This window comes from Calidris pugnax, unplaced genomic scaffold (assembly GCF_001431845.1).
Source record: "Calidris pugnax isolate Ruff unplaced genomic scaffold, ASM143184v1 scaffold219, whole genome shotgun sequence".
Classification (NCBI taxonomy): domain Eukaryota; kingdom Metazoa; phylum Chordata; class Aves; order Charadriiformes; family Scolopacidae; genus Calidris; species Calidris pugnax.
Genome location: NW_015094507.1, coordinates 1,683,350 through 1,706,069, shown reverse-complemented (window position 1 = coordinate 1,706,069; position 22,720 = coordinate 1,683,350). Strand labels below are relative to the sequence as shown.

General features: G+C 44.8%; 1 protein-coding gene across 1 annotated transcript; it reads left to right on the top strand.

Moving 5' to 3' along the window:
• Positions 1–213: 213 nt before the first annotated feature.
• Positions 214–17,562, top strand: SLC1A4 (solute carrier family 1 (glutamate/neutral amino acid transporter), member 4). Its single transcript, XM_014964621.1, has 7 exons — positions 214–253; positions 1,294–1,356; positions 6,976–7,142; positions 11,404–11,637; positions 12,744–12,938; positions 14,719–14,853; positions 17,196–17,562. Exons 2-7 carry the CDS (start codon positions 1,312–1,314, stop codon positions 17,428–17,430), a joined length of 1,011 nt encoding a protein of 336 aa, XP_014820107.1. The 5' UTR covers positions 214–253; positions 1,294–1,311; the 3' UTR covers positions 17,431–17,562.
• Positions 17,563–22,720: the final 5,158 nt, after the last annotated feature.

The following is a 22,720-nucleotide window of genomic DNA, read 5'->3' as shown; positions in this document are numbered from 1 at the left end:
AGCAGGGACCTTTTCACGTGAGCCAAAGAAGATGGCATTCACACCTCTGGAGATGTGGCAAGACATCTTGCTCTGTGCTGCCAGAGTATCTTCTGTGATACGTATCTCACTAATGCCTTTGCAAAAGGAATTGAGTTTCTGAGAGTAAAGCACCTTGGTGTTTTAGAAGTTCTACAAGAAATATTTCATTTTCTTGTTTGTATTTTACAGAAACCTGTTTCCTGCAAATCTTGTTGCTGCGGCTTTCCGAACGGTAAGATGTGCGTGGACTTTGGACATGAGCACAGTGCACAGACAGACAAAGTGACTGCTCTTTTTTGTTTTTCTGAAAGAGGACTAGAAAGATGGCATAGAAAATACCAAAAGTGAATTTACTTATAGTAGGCTGGGTTTTCTTAAAAGCACCTGACATAATCAGACATACAACTTCCTTGACGAATGGTTTGATTTTGAAAAACACTCCTCAAACAAAAGCATATTCAGAGCCTATGCTTTGTAACTCCATCAAAAATATTCTTTAAACTTTTATACTTTGGGTGCCGAGTTGGGCAGCAATGGCAGGTCTTCTTTGTGCCAGGATGCTTTTCACTTTTCAGGAGCCAGCTGGGGAATTTGGAGCTTTGAGTGTACAAGTACAAGAGTACAAGTCAGTATGCCATAAATAAAAATAGGAGCAGTACAAAAATATAATTAGGAAAAAGATATTCTGTGATACCTCGTGTGTCAGGGTTTTGTATGTTCAGGGATGAAATAATGAAGTCCTCCTTTCTTCTGTGCAACTGTTGTCACGGGTAATTGGCAAGTACATCAGCTTTTCTTTCCCCTATTTGATATCTAAAGAAAACAAGCCCAAAGAAGTGCCCTGCTTTTGCAAAGTGTCTGGCTTATTAATCAAAGTAAACTGTTGCCCTAGATTTTAGGTGTCTTACTGACAATTTTAATGCCTGCCTCACCACTTCTTACAGTGCAGCAGCACTTGGCTTCTGCAGGAGCCAGCGCAGCAGCGTGGTGTGTGAGCAACAGCAGCGGGGAGGGAAGGGGAATTCCTCAGCTGCTGCCCAAACCTGGAAGCTCAGGGGGTCACAGAGCACTTCTCTGTAGCCACATGGGGAAGGAGCCACGTGTGCTGTCACTCCCTTTTCTTCCACGGGACAGGCTTGTTAGCCTGCACGGTACGGTCTCCAGAAAACAGGGATCCTCCTCCCTGTGAAACGCTAGATGATATGGTCATGTTGATGATCTGATTGGCAAACGCTGTGGTTTTATTTATTTGGGTTTCTTTCTTACCTGCAGTACGCAACAGAATACAAGATGATACTCAGAAACACTACCTCTGGAAATGTCACATGGGAAAAGGTAAGGTCACTTCTTAGGTTTTCATACAAGCTCGTCAGCTGTAAGATTTGTTTCCTTCCCAGTCCTTAATCCTTCCCAACAATCATTGGAAAGAAACAAGTACTTCACCTGGAACTGAGACACACGCAAAGCAGATGAGTGACCCACAGCCAGGAAATCTACAATGGTTAAGGGAGTTGGTCTCAACTGATCTGACCCTTAAGACCTTATTTTTAGGCCATGCTTTCTTAGACCTGGTCTCACTTGGTCTAAATTTTGATTAGTCACTCTGCCTAATGTTTCCAAACAACTTTCTGTAGACTTGGAATTAAATAGCAATCAGGCTGGCTGAATATGCCCCTTAAACATTACTCATCATTAACAGTTCGGAGAAAATGAGCGTTTTTATGCTACCCCCAAGGCTCTTTTAAAAAAAAAAAACAAAACAAAAAAGAGGTTAGTTGAGAATTTTTTCTTGTTGCCAGGTTGCTGAAATTTTGTTTAAAGCAGTAACAAGTGGTCTGAAGGGGTAAAATTATAGACAGAACATTACAAATAAGCTGCTATTGCAGTGGTGTCAAAAAGGAAAATAATTTGCACGTGTGGCTGAGGTAGTGTGTTATTTTATGTACCTTACTGGACTTCCTGAGATGCTCTCTAGCCCATTTGGTGCTGCATCTCTCCTGCAGCACGGGGTTATCAAACACCTTTGTTGTTGGCCAGAGCCCACATATTGCAGTTCTAGCAATAATTACCATTGTCTTACAGGCAGCATGGCCTTTTGGGGAGACAGGTCTGAGACTGGAAGTGACTTTCAGGGTTATTTTCTATTTCTCAGGCTCATTCTGACTATCTGAGATCAGTGTTGGTTGTTGAGTTACTCTCTTTTTAATACGATTTGAATGTCCCTGGGGCAAGGGACTTGTAATGTTTGTGTTTGCCGTGGAAGGGCTCAGCTGGGGCTTGCCTGCCAGTTGGTAAAACCATCGAGGAAGAAGCAGTTTATGCTCATCCAGAGGGACTCTGAAGCGTGTCCCCGGGCGCAGGAAGTACCGGCCTCATTACCTTCTCCTCGCCACGCGTGGCGCGTGAGCCAGCGACGCAGAACGCTGTGTTTCCCAACTCTGCTTTGGGCTGAAAGCCTGGACTTTCACCAGCCCCGGAGGGTGACAGGTGACTGGGATGGCACAAGAACTCAGCAGGGGAAAAGTCAGCCCTTGAAAGTCCTAGAAGCCTGCTCTCAGATGGTGAGCTTCATCCCTGGGGCAGAAGGTGGCCCCTGGTTGCCCAGGCACGGATGGGTGGCAATGATCCCAGAAAAAGCATTTTCTGTAACAATGTGTGCTTGCACATGTGTTTCTTACTCTTCATTTAATCAGAGGTAAATGAAAGCCGAGTAAGACTTTTCTTATTCCTTTTCAGTGTCAAGTTCGATAGGGATTCCTTGGCACCCAAGCATGGATCAAGGCCAACCATATCCATTGGACATGAGCTTGGCTGTCAAGGAATGTTTTTTTTTTAATGCTTGTTCAAAGCCATCACCCTTCCTCAAAAGATAAAGAATGCATCTTTTGGCAATTTAAAACATGAGATTCTTTTAACAGTTTTCTTCTTTCCTTTTCCCACTTATCAGACTCCTGTCTGATGCAATATCAGTAAAAATATTCTGAATTTGTCACCGGCGCCTGTTTTTGCCAGCGGTTATGATGTAAAGGTTATTTCTACTATTACTTTTCCAAAACTTTTCAGTTATTGGAGCAAAACCAGAGCTGAGTTTCTTTGATTGCGTAAGATGCCCTACTGTCTCGAAGGAAGAGTGGACCAAATAAAAAGAAAGCGTTAGCTCAGTTTCAGTACTCTTCTGACCATATTATTTATGGATAGATGAGGATTAAGTTTGGAAAGGAAGAGTATGATTTTTGGATAATCCACGGTATAAATACCGGCGCTAGAAGTGTGGTTCCAGGGAAACAAGATGATATTCCCATCTAACGTTTTCTTTCATCAGCAGAATGTTTGATTGAAGATGAGAAATGTTTTCCTTCTACTTTCCATATAAATAGTGTCGAGCAAAATTTTCCATTGATTCCCCCATCCACCACCACCCCCCCCAGTGGTTCATGGGCCCTGTCTTCTCTTGCTGCCGATATGAATAGTGGGACACGTAGATATCTGCTCAGCCATGTCTTTTTTTTGTTGTTTCACATGCTCCCCTCGTGTTTACCTAGCTTTTATGGCCACATCCTCTCTGGCTTTTTGGCAGCAAGGCTTCCTGGGGCGCAGACTATCTCGGTTCCTCATCAGTTCCTGTCTCCCCACAGCACAGGGAGGCTGTGGAGGACTCTGAGTTCCTCTGGTGGCAGCAGTAAAAATATACAAACCTGGTGATTGCTCTTCTTCCTCACATCACAGGGCTGCATTTTCTTTTCAGCCACCTACTACTGGGACAGATTAACGTCGGCAGTTGTTTCCTTGATATAAGCATTTTCTTTCAAGAGCTACAAAACAATAGGATCTTCAGAGAGATTTAAGGACCAGAAGAGCTCCCTGAATCTTCCTACCAGAACACAGCATTTCAAGCAAAGAATAACATGTCCCATAGCTTATCCAGGAACAAAGCTCTCATTAAAGCTGTTTTTGTTTGGTGTCCACAATGCTGCTTGGTTTGGCAGCTCCTTTGGGGTGATGAACTCTTCTGTTAGAGTACAAAACGGCCGTTCAGCATCTGCCAGTTTTAGAGGCTGGGACTGTGAGGATCTTCTGTTGAGGATTTGCTGCTGGACTCTTCCCATATTGTCCTGCAAGGAGGTGAAATTCCTTGAATGCTCCTTTATTTCTTGCAGTAAGTTGCTACTCTGTGCAAATGGTACATCTTCTGCCTACGTGGTGAGTGTTGTAAAGAAATTGACTCAAGAGGGAGCAAAGGGAGACTGAGACCTGAAAGGGGTGGCAAGATGACAGCGAATAGAAGAAAACAGCTAAGAAGCTTTTGGTGGTTGTGCACAGAGTCCTCCTACTAATCACCCAAGTGTTCAGGGGTCCCCGGATCACAAGAGCTATGCTTGAAGTACTAGTTAGTGTGAGCACCTGGAGATCAGCAGCAGTGATCACAACACTGGGAGCAAGGTAGAGAGACAAGATTACCTTGGAGAGAGACATCTCCAAGGGTAAAAGAAGACTAAACTCCACGTCTTGTTGTCCTGAAGAGATATAGAGGAGTTCAAAGACAATTGGCCAATTAATACATGGCAGGCTGCTGGGAATGTTAAGATGAAAGGTAAGAAGCCTGTGTCCTGGCTGTAGGTAACTGGAGATGCTGTTGCCCTCCTCTAGCTTCCCAAGAACAAAATTTGGCAAGCCTTCAGCACCCATGTCTCTGAAGAAGGTGGAGCAGCTGATGCTTGTGGGGACTGAGTGACCTAGAAGAGCCTTGGACTTCTCTAGTCAGGGAAGCAGCCTTCCAAATGAAGCACTAGGAGCTCTGGCCCTGGTTCTCCTGTATGCCTTCTGAGCTCTGTCCTGCTCTGTCACCCTGTGTACCCTACACAGCTGGCAGGAAGCTGAGCAGTCCTCTTGCAGATTCAGTAGACTTTCACCCCGTTCCTGAGACTAGAACTTTGAGAAGCCCAAAAGGTAGGGGTTGCTTGGCTTCAGGCTCACACCACTGCATTTAGTGGGTTGAGAAGCGACTCTCTCATAGAAGGAGTTTAAAGAGCAGAGATGCTTTGCAAAACATCGGTGTAAAGTAGTATAATAAAATTCCCTCCCATCTAGGTCAGGATGCTGGGCGCTTTCAGCAGCTTGAAACACTGAATTTCTGTTCCATAGCAAAGTTTGGTATCTATTTTTTTTTTTTTCTGAATGAGAACCAGAACAAAAGAGCATTGACTGTTTTGAGGGGCTTTTTTGTGGAAAAAAGTGTGGGCCCATTATGGTAAAATTTTGTTCCAAGCTGAACTTTTTATATTAGCCGTGTATCAAATGAACCTTATATAAGATGTTGTATTGTGAAATAATGAGTTGGATAAAAAAATCCAACAAAGTGAAAAGCTGTGTCAAAATGAAAAAACGTTGCATTCATTCCATATGGATGAAGTGTTTCTTTTCTGGTGTAAAAATGTTCACATTTTGCTCAAGTTGACATATCCCAGAGAAAGCTTTGGTTTTGATGAAACGACGTGGCGGCATTATTTTACTTAAAATTTACTTTCTTTCGGCTAATAAATTAGTAGTTAAATTTGAGACTCTTACATCGATTTGTACATTGTTACTGATAAATTGTCACTGAAATTTTGTTACATTCTCTTCAGCCTTATGGTAAACCTTACTTCCTACTATAGAGTTACATTTTATCAGTTGAAGTGAAAAATAGAACAGTGTGTGCATGCCATGTATGCAGAGAGTTTAAACTTTCAATTAATAGGAGGGTGTCATGCTTTTTTATCTAACTTTTCTAACCACAGGAGAGTTTAGGGGCTTTCAGGCACATAAAACAGAATATAGCCAAAGCTCTTCAGCCTGAAAAGTGTTACTGTGTGTGGAGAGAACAGCACAATTCTTCAGACACTCTGGAGATACACTGGGCCCCATTAACTTAATTTCAAATCTTTCAAATGGCAGTCATATAAATACTGACAACTTAGCCCTGAACAAGCAGCTACCACAAAAAAATTGCAGGTCCTATATCTAATTATTTTGTAGCTAGCAAATTAAAATTGGGACTTGGTCGTTTGTAAACACTTTTGTTAACAGCAGTTTAGCCTTCAGGCTTTTGCATACAATTTATTGTATCCCCTTCCCTGTAGTGCTTTGCCAATGAGAGAAAGTCTGGTTCATCAGTGTAATTCCAGCAAAAATATCATCTCAGGCAGGCTGGTTTTATCAGATTTAGCAGATCAGTCTCCCAAGTCCTTTAGTCAATATTCGTTTCAACCTTTTAGCTCAGAATATATTTTTCTTTCCTAGTGTTGAACTAGTGTCTGCTTAAACTAGACAGAAGGCCAAAAATTGTACGCAAACCTGATCTGTTTTAGAAGCTCTTCCAAATAAAACAACAAATTGACATATTGAGCTTGTATTGCCAAGTTGGGGGGGGAAAAAAAAACAGTTTGTCAAAACAATTATATTTTTATGTAGCCACAAGGACACTCATTCAGTTCGTATGACACTATATTGCCAAACAAGCTCCAGCTCTCTTTGGGAAACAAACTGTGAAGAACCAGCAGGGCAGACTGGTTTTTGTCAATAGGTGGATCCTGGCTTTATCCTCTTACTTTAACCATGGTGGTTTTACATAACCACTTTTCCCATCTGCAGTGGAGCTTGTCCTGAGTAAACTGGGGAGGTTTCCCTGTTCAGGTCACTCAGGACACACGTATCGTTGAACGGCACATGGGGAGACAGTGGCGGGCCCTTTCCTTCTCCAGTGAATCTATGTCAGCTCATAACTAGGGAGGTTTGTACCTGGACTGCATCCAGGTGGTGTTTGGTTTCCTTCAGCAAAATAGGTTCTTCCTTCCCAAAACAGGGTTCTGCTTGTTGATTTCAGATCGATCGGGCAGCAACAAACAGAGGCGACTGTTTTGCTGGGCTTTATGTCGGTCTTGGTATCTAACAAGCCTTCTTTGTTTGCCTCTACAGATCCCTGTTGGTACTGAGATAGAAGGGATGAATATCCTGGGACTGGTGCTCTTTGCTCTGGTTTTAGGAGTGGCGCTGAAGAAGCTTGGCCAGGAAGGGGAAGATCTGATTCGATTTTTTAATTCATTCAATGAGGCAACTATGGTCTTGGTTTCCTGGATTATGTGGTAAGTGTGTGTGGTGGCAGATATGGCTGCAGTACAATATTATGTTCAAGAATCTCACCATTCATCCATCTCTCCAGCTTTTTTCCTACCAGATCCCTCATCATAGCAAAAGTGAATATCATAGCATCACGCGATGGGGTCTCTTCTTCCTTGTGGCCTGTAATTAGACAGTCACCTACTTCAGAGGGTTGCTTAAAAATCCTCTCTCCAGGACTCCTTTTTGATTAATTAGTGGAAAGAAGGCTTTCTATTTCAAAGCAGCATAACCCATGGCTACCTGCTATCATATCATAGAATCATAGATTGGTTAGAGTTGGAAGGGACTTTAAAGATCATCGTGTTCCAACCCCCTGCCCTGGGCAGGGACACCTCCCACCAGACCAGGTTGCTCCAAGCCCCATCCAGCCTGGCCTTGAACCCCTCCAGGGATGGGGCAGCCACAGCTTCTCTGGGCAACCTGGGCCAGGCTCTCACCACCCTCACACCAAAGAATTTCTTCCTGAGATCTCATCTAAATCTCCCCTCTTTCACTTTATAAGCGTTCCCCTCATCCTGTTGCTACACTCCCTGATAAGGAGTCCCTCCCCATCTCTCCTCTGTCCCCTTTTAGGTACTAGAGGGCTGCTATAAGGTCTCTCCAGAGCCTTCTCTTCTCCAGGCTGAACAAGATCCTCTTCTAAGATCCCTTTCCTTTTCTTGGGTGAAGCAGGAACTGATGTTACTATCAGAGTGATGGACTCTTTCTTGTTGGTGCTTGCTTTTCCAGAGTTGCTTTTCTTCTCCAAGAGTAGGTATTTCCTAAGGTTAATTTTTGCTTTGGTCTTCTAGCTATTGATGAGAAAATACATTATTTCACTTACTTCCCTGGAGTCCAAACATGTTTGTGGAATGTATGTTGCTCCAACCAATCCCACAAAGCTTTTCCCACCAAAAAAAGCCTGTATGCTCAGAACTGGAGTGCACCGAACTTTCTCAGTAGGCAAGAAACCAGCTCTGGAGGAGGCAGGCACCTCTAGAGAGCAGTTCAGGCCACCTAAACTGGTGTAGGACCAGCCTCCTGACTGGGTTTTCTGTGAGGAAGGATGAACTTGGGCCTCAGAGCTGCGTCGTGGCTGGTCTTGTGCCCCGCTGGGTAGGTCTGGGCTGCTCCCGTGAAACCAACAGTACTTATACCTCACACACAAAAATAAAAATATTCATAAGGACAGCTGGCTATACAAATTACCAGTGGGATATTTCTCACTCTCTCTCCAAAGCTGTTGGAGAAGCTATAAGCTTGCTAGAGCAGAGGTGTTTTTTCTCCCTTCATTCTGCACTTTTTTCAGTCCTATTATTTTCCTCGCTCTAAGAAGTAGAAAGGTTTTAACAAAACACCTGATTTCACACAGGCAGATCTCTGTTAGTTGCTGTCATAAGGGATTGAAAAATTCAAAGTCTCAAAGCAGCTTAAGTCTTTTACTCTTGAGTGTAATTCCTTGGACACTGAATACTGATAAGAGGCACTTCTTGTATTCAGCTGATTACAGTGCTAACACTTCAAGCCAATCAGTTGGTGTATAATCCTTTACTCGGTGGATTATTGGGACCGCAGCTGCCTCTTAACACTGCAGTGCACTGTAGCCCTTGTTCTCTTTCCTTCCTTAAGGCTCTTGTGTCATCCTGGTATTTATTAAAATTCTGTCAAGCTGCATGTTCTTCCCAAAGGATACTTCGGAATGGGTGAAATCAGACTACCAACAGAAAAGGTGGCTTGAGCTCATGTCTAGTCCCGTTCAATAGCGACCTTCGTGTTTAGCAGCACTTTGGTCTCAACTTTCAGTTCCCTGAATCCAGCATCTGTGTTTGCGGAACTTGTGCTGGGCTGGGGCTCAGCTCCATCTGGCTAATCGAGGTGCTCAGAAGCACAGCTCAAAGGCAGTGTGTCAAGTGGGGTAGGTTCAACAGGCCCCCCCAAGTGATTTGGCCAAGGGAGGACAAAGAGAGGATGCTCCCGTTGATCTGGGACATAAGGAGGTGCTCTCTGCACAGAACAGAGGAGCTGCAGAACCTCTGAGGGAGAGGCAGATGAGGAAGAAGCTGAGTGATCTGAGCAACCTTAAGGCTTGCCCACCTTTCCAAAACCTTTGTATGCTTAACCAAACCTTCTGAAGTTTGTCCTCCTGACTCCACAGATCAGCTTCCCTGAACATGGGCATTGGGTTGGAGGGTACAGCGGGGGAGAAAAACCATTCTTTATTCCTGACACATACAGGCAGATCTTTTGTAGTCACAAAAAACTGTAGGCAGGGTTTTGGAGAACTGAGTGATCTTCTAGTATTTCTTCATCTTAGAAGCAGAAATGGATAGAGCGTGGACAGCAGAGGTGTTCGGAAACAGACATCCCAAGTAGAGCTTTGGAGGAACTGCTCCTGGGCCTGAAGTGATGCCTGCAGTTTGTTTAGTACCTGTTGTGCTGTAGGTGCAAGGGCAATTCTGTCTTTTCAGGGCTGTTCCCAGCTGCACTACTGGGACCAGAGGTGTGGCTGTGGCCTGCAGGTGGCCCTTCCCCTGGAGCCTCTCCAAGTGTTCCTGACGAAGGAAACCTCAAACAAATGCTGACGTCCTCACCTCAGACGACGTGGCACGTTTCTAGATAGGAGGCATCGGGAATGTATGTATACGTGGCTGTTGGTGGCTTGAGGGAAGCTCTGGAAGCCTAATAATTAAACTTAGTCTTTCGTAGGCAAATAGTAGAGTTAATTGCTATCTTTGGCACGTGCATCAGTAGCCTTTAGCTGAGGCTTCTGGAACGGGCATAGCTTTTTCATTCCTACACTGAATATGTTGGTACCCAGTGTGTCTACCATGTTAATGACCTAACATCGTGTGCTGATGATCATCACTACATGTTTATCCACTGCTGTTTAACATCTTTGTTGGAGACACGGACAGTGGGATTGAGTGCACCCTCAACAAGTTTGCTGACAGCACCAAGCTGTGTGGTGCGGTCAACACGCTGGAGGACAGGGATGCCATCCAGAGGCACCTGGACAGGCTGGAGAGGTGGGCCCGAGTGACCCTCATGAAGTTCAACCGAGCCAAGTGCTGGGTCCTGCACCTGAGACGTGGCAATCCCAGGCACAAATACAGGTCGGGCAGAGAACGGCTGGAGAGCAGCCCTGAGGAGAAGGACTTGGGAGTGTTCGTGGATGAGAAGCTCAACACGAGCCAGTGATGCGTGCTGGCAGCCCAGAACACCAACCCCATCCTGGGCTGCATCCCCAGCAGCGTGGCCAGCAGGGTGAGGGGGAAGGTTCTGCCCCTCTGCTCAACTCTTGTGAGACCCCACCTGGAGCACTGCGTCCAGCTTTGGAGTCCTCAACACAGGAGGGACATGGATCTATTGGAACAGGTCCAGCAGAGGGCCACAAAAAACGAGCAGAGGGATGGAACAGCTCTCCTATGAAGACAGTCTCAGAGAGTTGGAGTTGTTCAGCCTGGAGAAGAGAAGGCTTCAGGGAGACCTTAGAGCCCCTTCCAGTCCCTTAAGGGGCTCCAGGAAAGCTGGGGAGGGACTCTTGATCACAGAATGGAGGCATAGGACGAAGGATAATGGTTTTAAACTGAAAGAGGGGAGATTTAGATGAGATCTCAGGAAGAAATTCTTGGCTGTGAGTGTGGTGAGACCCTGGCCCAGGTTGCCCAGAGAAGCTGTGGCTGCCCCATCCCTGGAGGGGTCCAAGGCCAGGTTGGAGGGGGCTTTGAGCAACCTGTTCTGGTGGGATGTGTCCCTGCCCAGGGCAGGGGGCCTGGAACTTGTTGATCTTTAAGGTCCCTTCCAACTCTAACCATGTGTGAGATCCTATTTTTCAACCCCATTCTCTGCTCTGGTGTTGTATTGCTGCTTTTTCTTTCCTTCATTTGCTGTCTCTTCAGCAGTGACTTTAGCTTTAGGTTTGCCTGCCCTGATGGACTAAAGCTCCACACCAGTGTCTTCTTCTGATAGCTTCTGCCAGTGTTTCTGTTTCCCACTTGGGTTTCCTTTGGCACTTTCCTAGCTGTGTCTTTGAGGGCATAGGTGGACAGAGCTTTTTTTAGTTTGACTGCTTGCTTTCCACCAAGCGAGGGTGTTAGGCCTTCCATATTTGCTTCACTTGAGTGTGTGGTGAGTAAGGTGCTACCCTTCAGTAGGAGCAGCAAGTTCTTTAGAAAAGATGGAAAGGTGCCTATTTTTCAAGGCTTTTTGTTTGCATTTAATGACAGACAATGTTTCTTTACACAGGTATGTACCTATTGGCATTATGTTCCTTGTTGGGAGCAAGATTGTGGAAATGGAAGATATTATGCTTCTGGTGACCAGCCTGGGAAAATACATTTTCGCCTCTATTCTTGGCCACTTCATCCATGGAGGAATCATTCTGCCACTTATTTATTTTGCATCCACGCGTCAAAATCCATATCGTTTTCTCTTAGGACTTATCACACCCTTTGCCACTGCTTTTGCCACTTGCTCCAGGTGGGTTTCTGTGCTTCTTTTTGGGCATTACAGCCTGCTTATATTTGTTACTGTAAACTGGTTCTGTCCCAGCTGTGTTGAGTTTTAGGTGTGAATGTTGTTCCTGAGATTGCAGAAAGAGACTTCTAAGCGTAGAGAGTCTCACTGCTGCCAGCAGCCTGTCACACAGCACGTACTGATAATTAGCTGTTGAAAACAATTCCTCAAAATATTGGGACTGGAGCATGATGCTGAGATGGAAATTTTTGGGGGAAAAGGTGAAAGTATTTGCCTTTAAAAAGATCCTGTTACGTCTCCTTTTGCTTTTAACTAAAGTGAGGGTCAGTAGTGAGGGACTTTGACCTGAGAAGTTCCATTTTCCAATTTCAGAAGGATCTGGAACAAGCTTAGGCTAATTTTGCAGGAGGAGAACAGACTTATTAGCTAGCGTAAAGGGACTTAACATTATTGATTTCAAAGATCTGACCTGATCAGCTTTTGTTTGTCATAACCTAATTATCAAGCATGTAATTTACAATTTTTTCAAGGGGCAAACACCTGATCAAGTATCATAGCTACATGAAATCACTTCAGGTCATCTCTAAAATTAGATGCGTGTCTGTCCCAGGAGCTGAAGTACCTGAAGTAGGAGGGGGTTTATGAATAAAACCATGTAATTTATAGTGCAAGAAAGAAATCCAACAGTGATTTTTTTAATCATTATTATTACTATTTTTATTTATTATTAGTCTGTTCATTCAAGAAGGTGTTAGTACAACATTAACAGAGATTGCTGTTGCAGCGATTGTGTTCATATTGGCATCTATTGGTGTGGTTTTGTGGTTTGAGACTGAACGCAGTGCATACTGTGTGAAGTCACGAGTTCTTCTGGGAGATGAGAGCCCTTAGGTATTTCTGGATGGAAGCAGATTATTAAATACCACTGCTCAACGCCGACAAGGAGGGTCCCTCATTGCTGTCGTGGTGTAGAGGGGCTATAAAATGGCATTGTTGTTTTGACAGACGTTAGAAACATAAAGGCCATGAGACACGGACTTCCCGTTCAGTGCACCCTGATGCTTTGTGTTTGATTTTTTTTTTTCCCCCCCCCTATTCTCTGTTTGTAGCTCAGCCACTCTCCCGTCGATGATCAAGTGCATTGAGGAGAACAATGGAGTCGACAAGAGGATCAGCAGGTTCATCCTTCCGATCGGGGCGACCGTAAACATGGATGGAGCTGCTATTTTTCAGTGCATGGCAGCTGTGTTTATTGCTCAGCTGAACAACGTTGACCTCAACGCTGGGCAAATCTTCACAATCCTGTAAGTTGCTTGCTATTGCAACCACATCCTTCTGGCCCCCAGACACATTCAAGCCTGTGGTCTCTCTGTTAATAGCTAGCAGTGTGCATTCCACATGTCTGACCTAAAGCTTGCAAACTGCTATGAAACGTAATTATAGGGTGATTAAAGGATGGAGCCTTTCAAGCTTTGTAAGATTTGCCAGAATCTCGACTTAATAAAAGGTGGAACCTGGGAGAGGTAATTGAATTCTGAAACAGACTTTGAGCTGTTTAAAGCTCTTTCTCACATGGAATTCCTCTCCTTCCTTAAGCATGTCACCCCCTCACCCTCCACTTACCGTTAAGCTGGGTAATTGAGGTGGGCTGCTTTACCCAGAAAGCTACCCCTGGTTCCCCCTCTGCATGTCTTAGAAAATCCCCCTGCCAGCTCCTCAGTTCCTAAAGACTCTGCTCCTGCTTACCTCTGCCCTTCCAACTGTTGCATTGCTGGCTTCCCAGGTCAGACTCATTATCGTTCTCCTCCTGACTGTTTTGCTCCATTACCCCCCCACCACCTCAGTTCTGCTTCCTTCTCTCCAGGAATCTCTCCCCTCTGTGCCTGGAATATGCTCCCACCTCCCGTATCCCATGAAGTGTCATTCTCTTCATATCCTTCCATGAAATCCCTCAAGTGAGGAAGGATTTCATGGAGTTCTAGCCCCTCACTGTACCAAGAAGCCATAGCTATATCCACCAGATGCCTCCAAGGGCTGGTATTTGTTTACCCTCCCTGGCCAGGTTTTATTTCCTTCCTTATTGCATTTCCTAGTATATTGTTTGTCTATTTAAGGCTGGGCTGGGACATTATTTTCTTTGCTGATGGCCAAGTTAGTCTTTCAGGTACTCTTAGTGAATCGGGTGTTAACACAGGCCTGAGGATCACGTAGTGGATAGCCCAAGGAAAATTCTGTTGTATACATGGATCACACACAAAAAGGTGTGTGATCCCTGCCTATAGCACATAGAATCATAGAATCATAAAATCATAGAATGGTTTGGGTTGGAAGGGACCTCAAAGATCATCGAGTTCCAACCCCCCTGCCATGGGCAGGGACACCTCCCACTAGAGCAGGTTGCTCAAGGCCCCATCCAGTCTGGTCTTGAACACTTCCAGGGATGGGGCATCCACGACTTCCCTGGGCAACCTGTTCCAGTGTCTCACCACCCTCATAGTAAAAAATTTCTTCCTGAGATCTAATCTGAATCTTTTTTCTTCCAATTTAAAACCATTTCCCCTTGTCCTATCACTTCACTTCCTGGCAAAGAGTCTTTCTCCAGCTCTTCTATAGGCCCCCTTCAGGTATTGAAAGGTTGCTATAAGGTTTCCCCAGAGCCTTCTCTTCTCCAGGCTGAACAATCCCAGCTCCCGATTTAGTTTCTGTGTTTGAACGCGAGCGAGACACAGAGAAGGGACAGCACAGGAAATGTAACATGACTTGGAAATGGATGTATCAAGAAGGCAGCGGGATATAGTTGTGTTGGTTGGTTTGGGTTTGTTTTGTTTGTTTTCTGAAAAGGAAATCATGGTATTAAACACAGAGCCATTGCCTTGGTGAGGATGCCTGCTGAGCGAATGCGCTCTGTACCCATTACTGTGCATCAGCAGGCAGGAAAGGGTTTGCTTGGGAAGCAAACGATCTGCGTGTCCCATGCTAGAGGGTTTGTTTACAGTTCCCAGAGCAGGGAAATGTGTGACGTTGAGCGTAGGAGAGGAGTGCTGTGGAGCTCCCCCCTGACCAGCTCCACAAATTGATTTGCAGCGTGACAGCCACCGCCTCGAGCGTGGGTGCAGCCGGGATCCCCGCCGGAGGAGTCCTCACCATTGCTATCATCTTGGAGGCCATTGGACTTCCGACCAACGATCTCTCCTTGATATTAGCGGTGGACTGGATTGTGTAAGTACTTTAGGCCACACGTTATCTGCTGTTGCATGACATCTAGCACGTTCAGCTGGAAGCAGGGGACAGGGGAGTTAAAGTAGCACTGTATAAAATGAAAACCTACAAGATAATGGCTGCCTACAGGACAGGTAGCTCTTGACAGATGATGGAAAAGGTGGTCCCTTCTCAATTAAAGCAGTTATATGCTAAAATCCCTCCTCAGACTCTATTCAAACATGTTTCTTCCTGGTTTCAATACTCTACAAGGATTATTAAAAGTTTGTTCAGAAGGTTTTGGTATTGCTGGAAACTAGTTGGAGGCTAGGAGGGGAAGGAGGGGAAAAGGGAATTGAGTCTGAAAGCTTTCTTGGTCACATGTGGGAAGCAGTCTCCACCAGAAGCTGTTGTCAGCTATTGTTTAAACTATTTTTGTAGTTCAGGACGGGTCAAAGCACCTCACAGAGAAGTGCCATCCATTGGCAGGGCAGGGACACAGAGGGTTTGTGGCCCTCCTCACAGCTATGGGCAGTGTCACAGCTGGAACGTGCTGCTGGGAGTCAGTACTTGAGTACACAGTATTATCACCTTCCCTTTCCATCTTCTGGGAAAGAGGTAAGAGCTCAGACCTTTACTGAGCTCCTTCTCTTCTTTCCAAGAGCCATTCCCCTCCTTGAAACATGAGAGATTATCTCCTTGCCCAGGTCTGTTTGGAAGAACTTATCTCACCACTTAGTGTAGTTATGTCCTTGTTAAGGCCTAAATTTACCTTCTGTACCACCTAAATTAGATTAAGGAAAGCCTAGAAAATTTGTTTTGCTCTAAGTATTGGGGACCCAGCCACAAGTTCGTGATAGGTGTAAATGCACATGCAGGTGGCTTCTTATAGCTTAGATGAGCCCTGTGGAAAAGGGTGTCTCCTCCTTTCCTCAAACAAGCCTGGCTGCCTAGAAAATCAGACTGGAAGGACTTCTTATGAATTGCAGCATGCTTGGAGTTTAAATGCTAGAGAGCTAAGCATGATCTGATAATTTAAAAGCATAATCTGCTTTCAAGCTGTCTGGTTGAAGTTGGGCAGTAGGCTGAAGTGAGTGCTCAGTATGGGTCAAGCAATTTGAATCCCATTAAGTTTTTTTTTTTCCAGTTGGTGAGTTTCTGGGCAGTTCCTGGTTTGCCTCTGCATTGCTTTTTGGAAACGCCAGCCTCTCTGTATAAAATGGTGTACTTGCACAGCAAATGTGGAAATTAGGATGCCTGAGGATACTTTTGAATTCCAGAGGCTGCGGAAGGCGGCAGCTGTATTCCCTCCTTCCTTTCCCACATCACATGTGTCTGTGGAGCACAATCATATTCATTAGGGCCATCAAACTCTTTCTGGCTATCACCTCTTGGGGATCATCCACCTCCAAAGGACAGGAGAGACAGGCAAAGCAGTAGCTGGCCTGTATCCCCTCTTCCTCAAGGATTACAGTAGTAGCTGTGTGCTTTCCACAAACTCTACTTGCAAGTGCCTGGAGGCAAGAGTGAAAAGCCCATAGCATGCTGGCTGCCTTCATTTCAAAACATGTAGCATCCCTCTGTGGTCAACACTGTTGTTTTAGTCAAGGAACTCAGCTTTGTGGTAACAAAAGGGGAAAGGAGGGAGGGAAGAGCCCTGTGTCTTGTTGTAATGCCAGCTGTTTAATTACCATAGAGAACCACAGATACAAGTTGAGCACATGGTGAAGTTAAGCTGCAGAATGACTAACAGAAGTCTCAAAAGGCAGGTGAAGAAGTTGTTCTTTATGACCCATAAAGAAGTTAGACCCTGGGATGCAGTAGTTTTGTGTTGTAGGACCAAAGATTAAGAAAGGTGCAATTAGCAAGAAATTCAGAGAACATGGTCATTCTGCCATGTTTGGAAAGACTCCTTAAAGTAGCTGTGTTAAGGTAGGAGTCTCTCTAGTTAAAGAAAGCTGGGTGCTCTGATTCACCTTCTGAATAAGCCCAAACTAGGTTCTTGCTATGAACTAGCATTTGAAAAATGCTGGCCTGGGGAAAGGAAGGAGGAAGGAGGTGGGCTGGGGAAAGAAGGATGCCTGAGAAAGAGTAGTACCATTGTTGCAGCCCACTGAGAGAGCAGAACCAGTTGACAGTGACGTTTGGGCTGACCTTAAACCAGCTCCGGTGCACATTTTTAGTCCTGAAATGGTGATGATACTTCTGTGGAAAATAGCTATGGTAGCAACATCTCCCTTGTCTGTCTCCACTGATGTTAGTGGATCAGCAGGGGCGACTCAGTTCTCCTTACTGTGTTGTAACTCTCTTAAGCTAAAAACCTGCTGCTTTGTGCTTTTTTTTTTGTTTCTCTTCCTAACCAGGGACCGAACCACCACAGTTGTGAATGTGGAAGGTGATGCCCTAGGAGCAGGCATCCTTAATTACCTGAATGAAAAAGAAAAGAAAGAAAAAGAGCAGGAGCTAAAGGAAGTCAATGTAGAAGCAATTGCTAACAGCAAGTCTGACGGGGAAACATCGCCTCTGGTAACCCACAAAAACCAAGTCTCCAACGCAACCAGTACAGCAGACCCTGAATCCAAGGAATCAGTATTGTGAACTGGAGGCCGTTTGTCAACACGTGTCCTAGAGGTGGACCGGGGACTTGTTAAAGCACCTTAGACCTTTGCAGTGCTGACAAGGGCTGGATGGCTCTTGAAAGTTTTCAGTTCCAATCTTTTTTTTTTTCTTTTTTTTTTTTTGAAATACGCTGGCCTGGGGAAGGGGAAAGAGGTGGGGTGGGCAGAGGAGGGGTGTTGAGAAAGAACACTCGCTTTATAATAGTATTTTGATAATTTCTATCTACGTGTGTATATGTGTTGCACCTGCACACACGTGTACATGCATGTGAAAACAATGCCATTGAGACTTCTGGTTTAACAAAACGTCTGTTAGTAAAGGCTCGTGGGTTGGAGGTCGGAAAGTAGACAAACCCAGTATGTGCTTATTGTAGGGAAAAATTAGTAAGCTTACTGTGCTGCTGTTGGAATGGAGATGCAGTCTAGAAACTCCAGAGTGGATAAAGATGTTGCTTGAATTTAGTTTCTGGCTTGGAAACACACACTGACCATTACCAGAATTATGAAGCAACATTTTTCTCCCACTCTCTTTCCTCTCCTGTTCTCTGATCCCTTAAAAATATCAAATGTATCCTGAAAACTAGCTTTTTCCTTTTTTAAAAAATTTTTTGTTTCATACCTGAATTAATAGCTTATAGGGGTCCAACCCTTGTTCCATTGCCCCGCTGCATTGCAGCTTATAGCAGCTTTCCTGCCTTTTGGTGAGTAATTCCCAAACTTTGGGACCAAACGTAGGAGCTCAAGGGCTCGTTTTCTCCTTTCCTCTAACCAAGCTGTTAAGGAAAAAAATCCAGAGTAAACACAAATTTTGTTAAAGTAATCCCTTTGGGGCTGAAAAAAATGTCGAGCCTGTTCCAGCATAAATAAGCCTGGAAGAGGCTTGCCTGTTGACAACATCAGGAGACCAAGAAGTCAGTTCCCTTCATGAAGACACGCATGCTCCTTTCCTAGCAGGCCACATCCAGCTTATGTTTATTTAATGGGTCAGTCCAAACAAGTTAAGTCATACCTTTCTTCCAGCAAAATGGGCCAGGGGAGGAAAGAAATCTGAACACGCCTCCTTTGGGAACTGACGATGGGCAAGTCTTTGAGTGTTGGCTTGAAAGGGGAAGAGGTGAATTTCTCACCTCGTGTAGTTCAGTGATCTCTGTGTGTCGGGATAGCTGCATACCTGTTCCTGCTAGGAGTTTGGTCCTGCTCTAGGTGTCCTTCCAGCAGCACCTTACACTGGGTAATTCTGGGTGGTGCTGGGCCAGGGCAACGCTTAGTGACAGATGGTAACCTTTGCTTGAGGTGGAGCCAGATGAATCTGGATTCAGCCTCCACCTTTTTTCCTTTACAACATACTTCCTGAATTTGCTCCCCAAACTTGAATGAAGTCTGGCAAACTCATGGCGAAAATCCTGTTGATTTTTCTTGGCTTTTTGGCCAGCAAATAGTTACAAAATTATGGCTGTGCATATGCCAAGATTGGCCTGGGCTTGTGACGCTTTCCCTTGGCTACTTTAGCAAGATGATTGCATATGGTCAGTCTCCACACTGGTAATTCAGCAATATATATTTACACTTAGCTTTGAGATGAAGTAATGCTAAGTCTCCCTTTTTCTTTTTTTTTCCTCTCTTGCTTCAGAGGAAGCTATCTTGGAAAGATAACCAGTTGATGGTATTTATGTTCATGGCACTAGGAAGAGGCAGCTCCAATTTCATAGCAGCAGCAGCAGCCTTCTTTTGCAAAGCATCCTGCCGGGTAAAGAAAGGGACACAATGAATTTTGCAAAAAGAAGTTCAGAACGAGATGTGGCTACCTCTGAGGGAAAACACAGTGAGTGCGTCACTACTGGCTGTTTAATCACGTGCAGCAGGGCTGTGCAAACAATCAAGGTAGGAAAAGATTAGTCAGCCCACTGAGAAACTGCAGGTGGAGTTTCTTTTTAACCATTTTCTTTATAACCATGGTCCACGAGATTTGGTCATTCCTTGGCTCATCTTCAAAATGGAAAGAGACAAACACAATTTTCTAGGGACATCCTTTGCCCAGTGTTTTGTTTTTAGCAGATCAAGACCTACAGAAACTTTGCATTTCCTCCCATTAGAATCATCCCAACTCCTTTCAACTCAGGAAACCAAAAGCACACTTTGTGGCTGACAAGGAAAGTCAACAAATAAGAGGGTTTTTGAAAAAAGGAAGTTTGAAAAAATGGTTCTCAACAAAACCTTTTTTTCTTTCTTTTTTTTTTTTTTCTTTTAAAGAAGTCTAAGTGTTTCTTTGAAAATTTTGAATGATCCAGAACCCCAAATATTTTGATTTTTAAAGCAGTATATGGATGTCTCAAGGAAGCTGAAAACCATGACTGTTCCTTGTCCTCACCATGGCAGATGCAGCTGTGATCTGGGATCGGGACACGAGAGCAGGTAGCACTCAAATGACATTCCTGTGAAGCATCACAGCACCATTCTGGACTAGAACATTTCTCAATTTTTACTTTTTTCCACCCCCAAAGCTGTTGTCCACAGGTAAAAGTGCTTGTCTGAGCAAGTCCAAAGGCTGGGCTTCCTCAGGGGCAGCACCTTGCCGTTGCTGTAATGATCTTCCTTCCCTGTGGTGCTGCAGCTTGGTTGCACCTTGTCCTTGTAGCAGTGTCCTGTAGGCTGTGGCACATTTTTTCTTTCCTCATCCCAGGAAATGGAAAATTAAACCCAATGCATCAGAGTCTTCTTGGAATTTTCCAATAGTGATGAAGAAGCTCAAAGTCTTTGCTGAAGGATGCCTCTCCCAGTCCCTGCTGGTGGATTGCCACATTTTGCATCGATGTGAACGTCTGGTCCCGTGTATAACTTGTTAGGGCAGTCAGATTTAAAGAGGTCAAGTCATTCTCCTAGCAGCAATTTAACACAGGAAATCTAACACTCCGTCTCCTGGAAACAGGTGCCATAGGGTTTATACGAACCAGAAGTATTCGGGTCTTAACCTGCCAGAAATCTGTAATCTTACAGAAGCACTACTTTAGACTTATAAAGGTGCTGTTTCTTTTGTTGTTCATTCACAGCAAGAGGGATCCCAGTTTTTTTGTGGAAGCAGTAACTACTGCTTCTCAGAACATCTTCTTGGTCTTTTCTGTATCATCTGCGTCAGCAATTACATTTCTTGGTTTTCTGTCATGTTCCCATTCCAGGGCTCTCCACCTGGCTTCGGACTTTTTTTCTCAAGGTACAGTTGTAAAAGATCCAATATTATCTTCTTGGACTGTAAAAAAAGCTTGGCAGGTTCCAACAATGCCCTTGTAGCAACATGAATCCTGATCAAAAGCCTGATGAGATAGAAGGCTTGCCGTTTGCTTCAAGTGGTCAAGGTCTTCAGGTGAGGCCACTGAGAGAAAAATGAAAGGGCTGTTGAAGGATGTGCATTTTAGATGCTGTCCTTGACCTGCAGCGCAACGTGTTACACCGGGAGCTTCCCATTTCAGGTCCCCCTGCAGCCTGCCTCCAGGAGGCTCTGAGCTGAGAAGGTGCTCAGCAGCGGGGCAGGAGCAGCTGGTGGGACCTGCTCTGCTCCCATCCAGGCACTCCACGAATTTGGTGCTGGTGTGGTACTGAACTCCAGTGTCTCTTGACCTGGACTTATGTTTATGTTCTCCCAATGTGACTGTAAACTGGAAAACTGGAAACCTTTAGTCAGTCGGTTTTTCTTTCAAGAGGAAATAAATTCCATCTAGAAAACATTATTTTTCTTTTTGGTTTTTTTTTTTTTAATTATTTTTTTTATTGTAAGGTACAAATTCTCTCCTTGGAAGAGCAGGATACAAGCAGCTCATGTCCTACCCTCCAGTACAGCGACTGCTTTTTTGGGAGAAAGATAAGGGAATATGGAAGAGAAGAGTCTGCAAGCCTTTGGCTGGCATATTCAGTCCCATTTGGTCTCTGATGCCATTTATTATTCCACTTCTCTTTTTCAGTGAAGTTTCTTTGACTGTTTTGGACTATCTTTTATCTCTTCTTCTCCAGGACTGTCTTCCCACTCCGTGCTTTATCCATCACTGCCAGATCTCATCCCATTTCCTGGAACGCCCTATACTGTTTTTACGTTTCGGTGGCTCAAGTATAAATGGGAGAGTGGACAAAGTTTTGGGGACCCGGGCTGGTCCTTGGGAAAGCAGTTTGTGTTCTGTCTTGCTCTTGTCCTTGACTCACCAGAGGTTTGTGAGATTTAGTCATTTAAAGAGTTGCTCTGGGAGTATGGAGCAGTATCTGTCGTGAAAGGTGCTTGTTCCGTGCTGTGAGATGTGGCTATGGATGCATTAAAAGCTGAAGCAAGCGATGGAGGGTGCCAGCACTTGGCTGCTATTTGGGATATTTTCAGTAAAGACCCATTGTTCCCAGGAACCGAGCTCGAGCTGAGTCTTGGCTTGTCGTGTTGGTAATTGCACTAAAAGAATCAGTAATTGCGAAGGACTTAAAACCCTTCTGGGGATGGATGGCTTTTGTGTTGAAAACAACTAGGGTCAAACCTAGGGCTTCGCCTGCAGGGATGTGACAAACAGGACTGTGTCCTTTGGACGTAACAGAAATGTGGAGCCAGCCAAAGTACCAAATCAGCTGGTGAAACAACCTCTGCTTTGTCTTTTCTGGGCAGTCCTGTCACTGCCTGAAGAGGTGGCAGGAGGTTGTGGGGACAGTATGAGGGGGAGGAAGGTTTCATATGTGTTTGCTCTGTTCCTATACTCTTCCCTGGATGCTTGCTGTGGCCAGGACCCAATGTCACCATTCTTAGACTCATTCTCCTGTGGTTCCTCCATATTTTCCAGCAGAAATAACAAAAACTGAGGCTTTTAGGCAGTTCCTCTTTCAGCCAAGTCAAAGGCCCTGATATCTGTGACTGACCACCCTGTAGGTTATGTCCTGGAGAACTTACAAAAAGGTACAAAACCACCACCTCTTTCTGCAGAGATTTGCAGCTGTTGGTCAACAATCCAGGCTGAATCTTCACTCTGGTCCTCTGCCAGCACAGCAAGTTTCTGCAGCTGCTGGAAAGCATCCTCCTGTTGGAAATGGTCATTTTTAATCCTGACCTTCTGGCAGGCAGTGAGCAATGGGCCTCAGGTAGGATGTCAGAGGACCAAAAAGACAAACTGTCACCAAAGGAAAAATGTCATGTCCTCATTGATTTTTAACTGGGCCGTGGCAGTTCATAATCACTCGCAGACCTGCCTGTGGTGACTGATCCTGTGACTGAACAGCACAGAATTAGGCAGGCTGCATAAATCCTCTGCTTT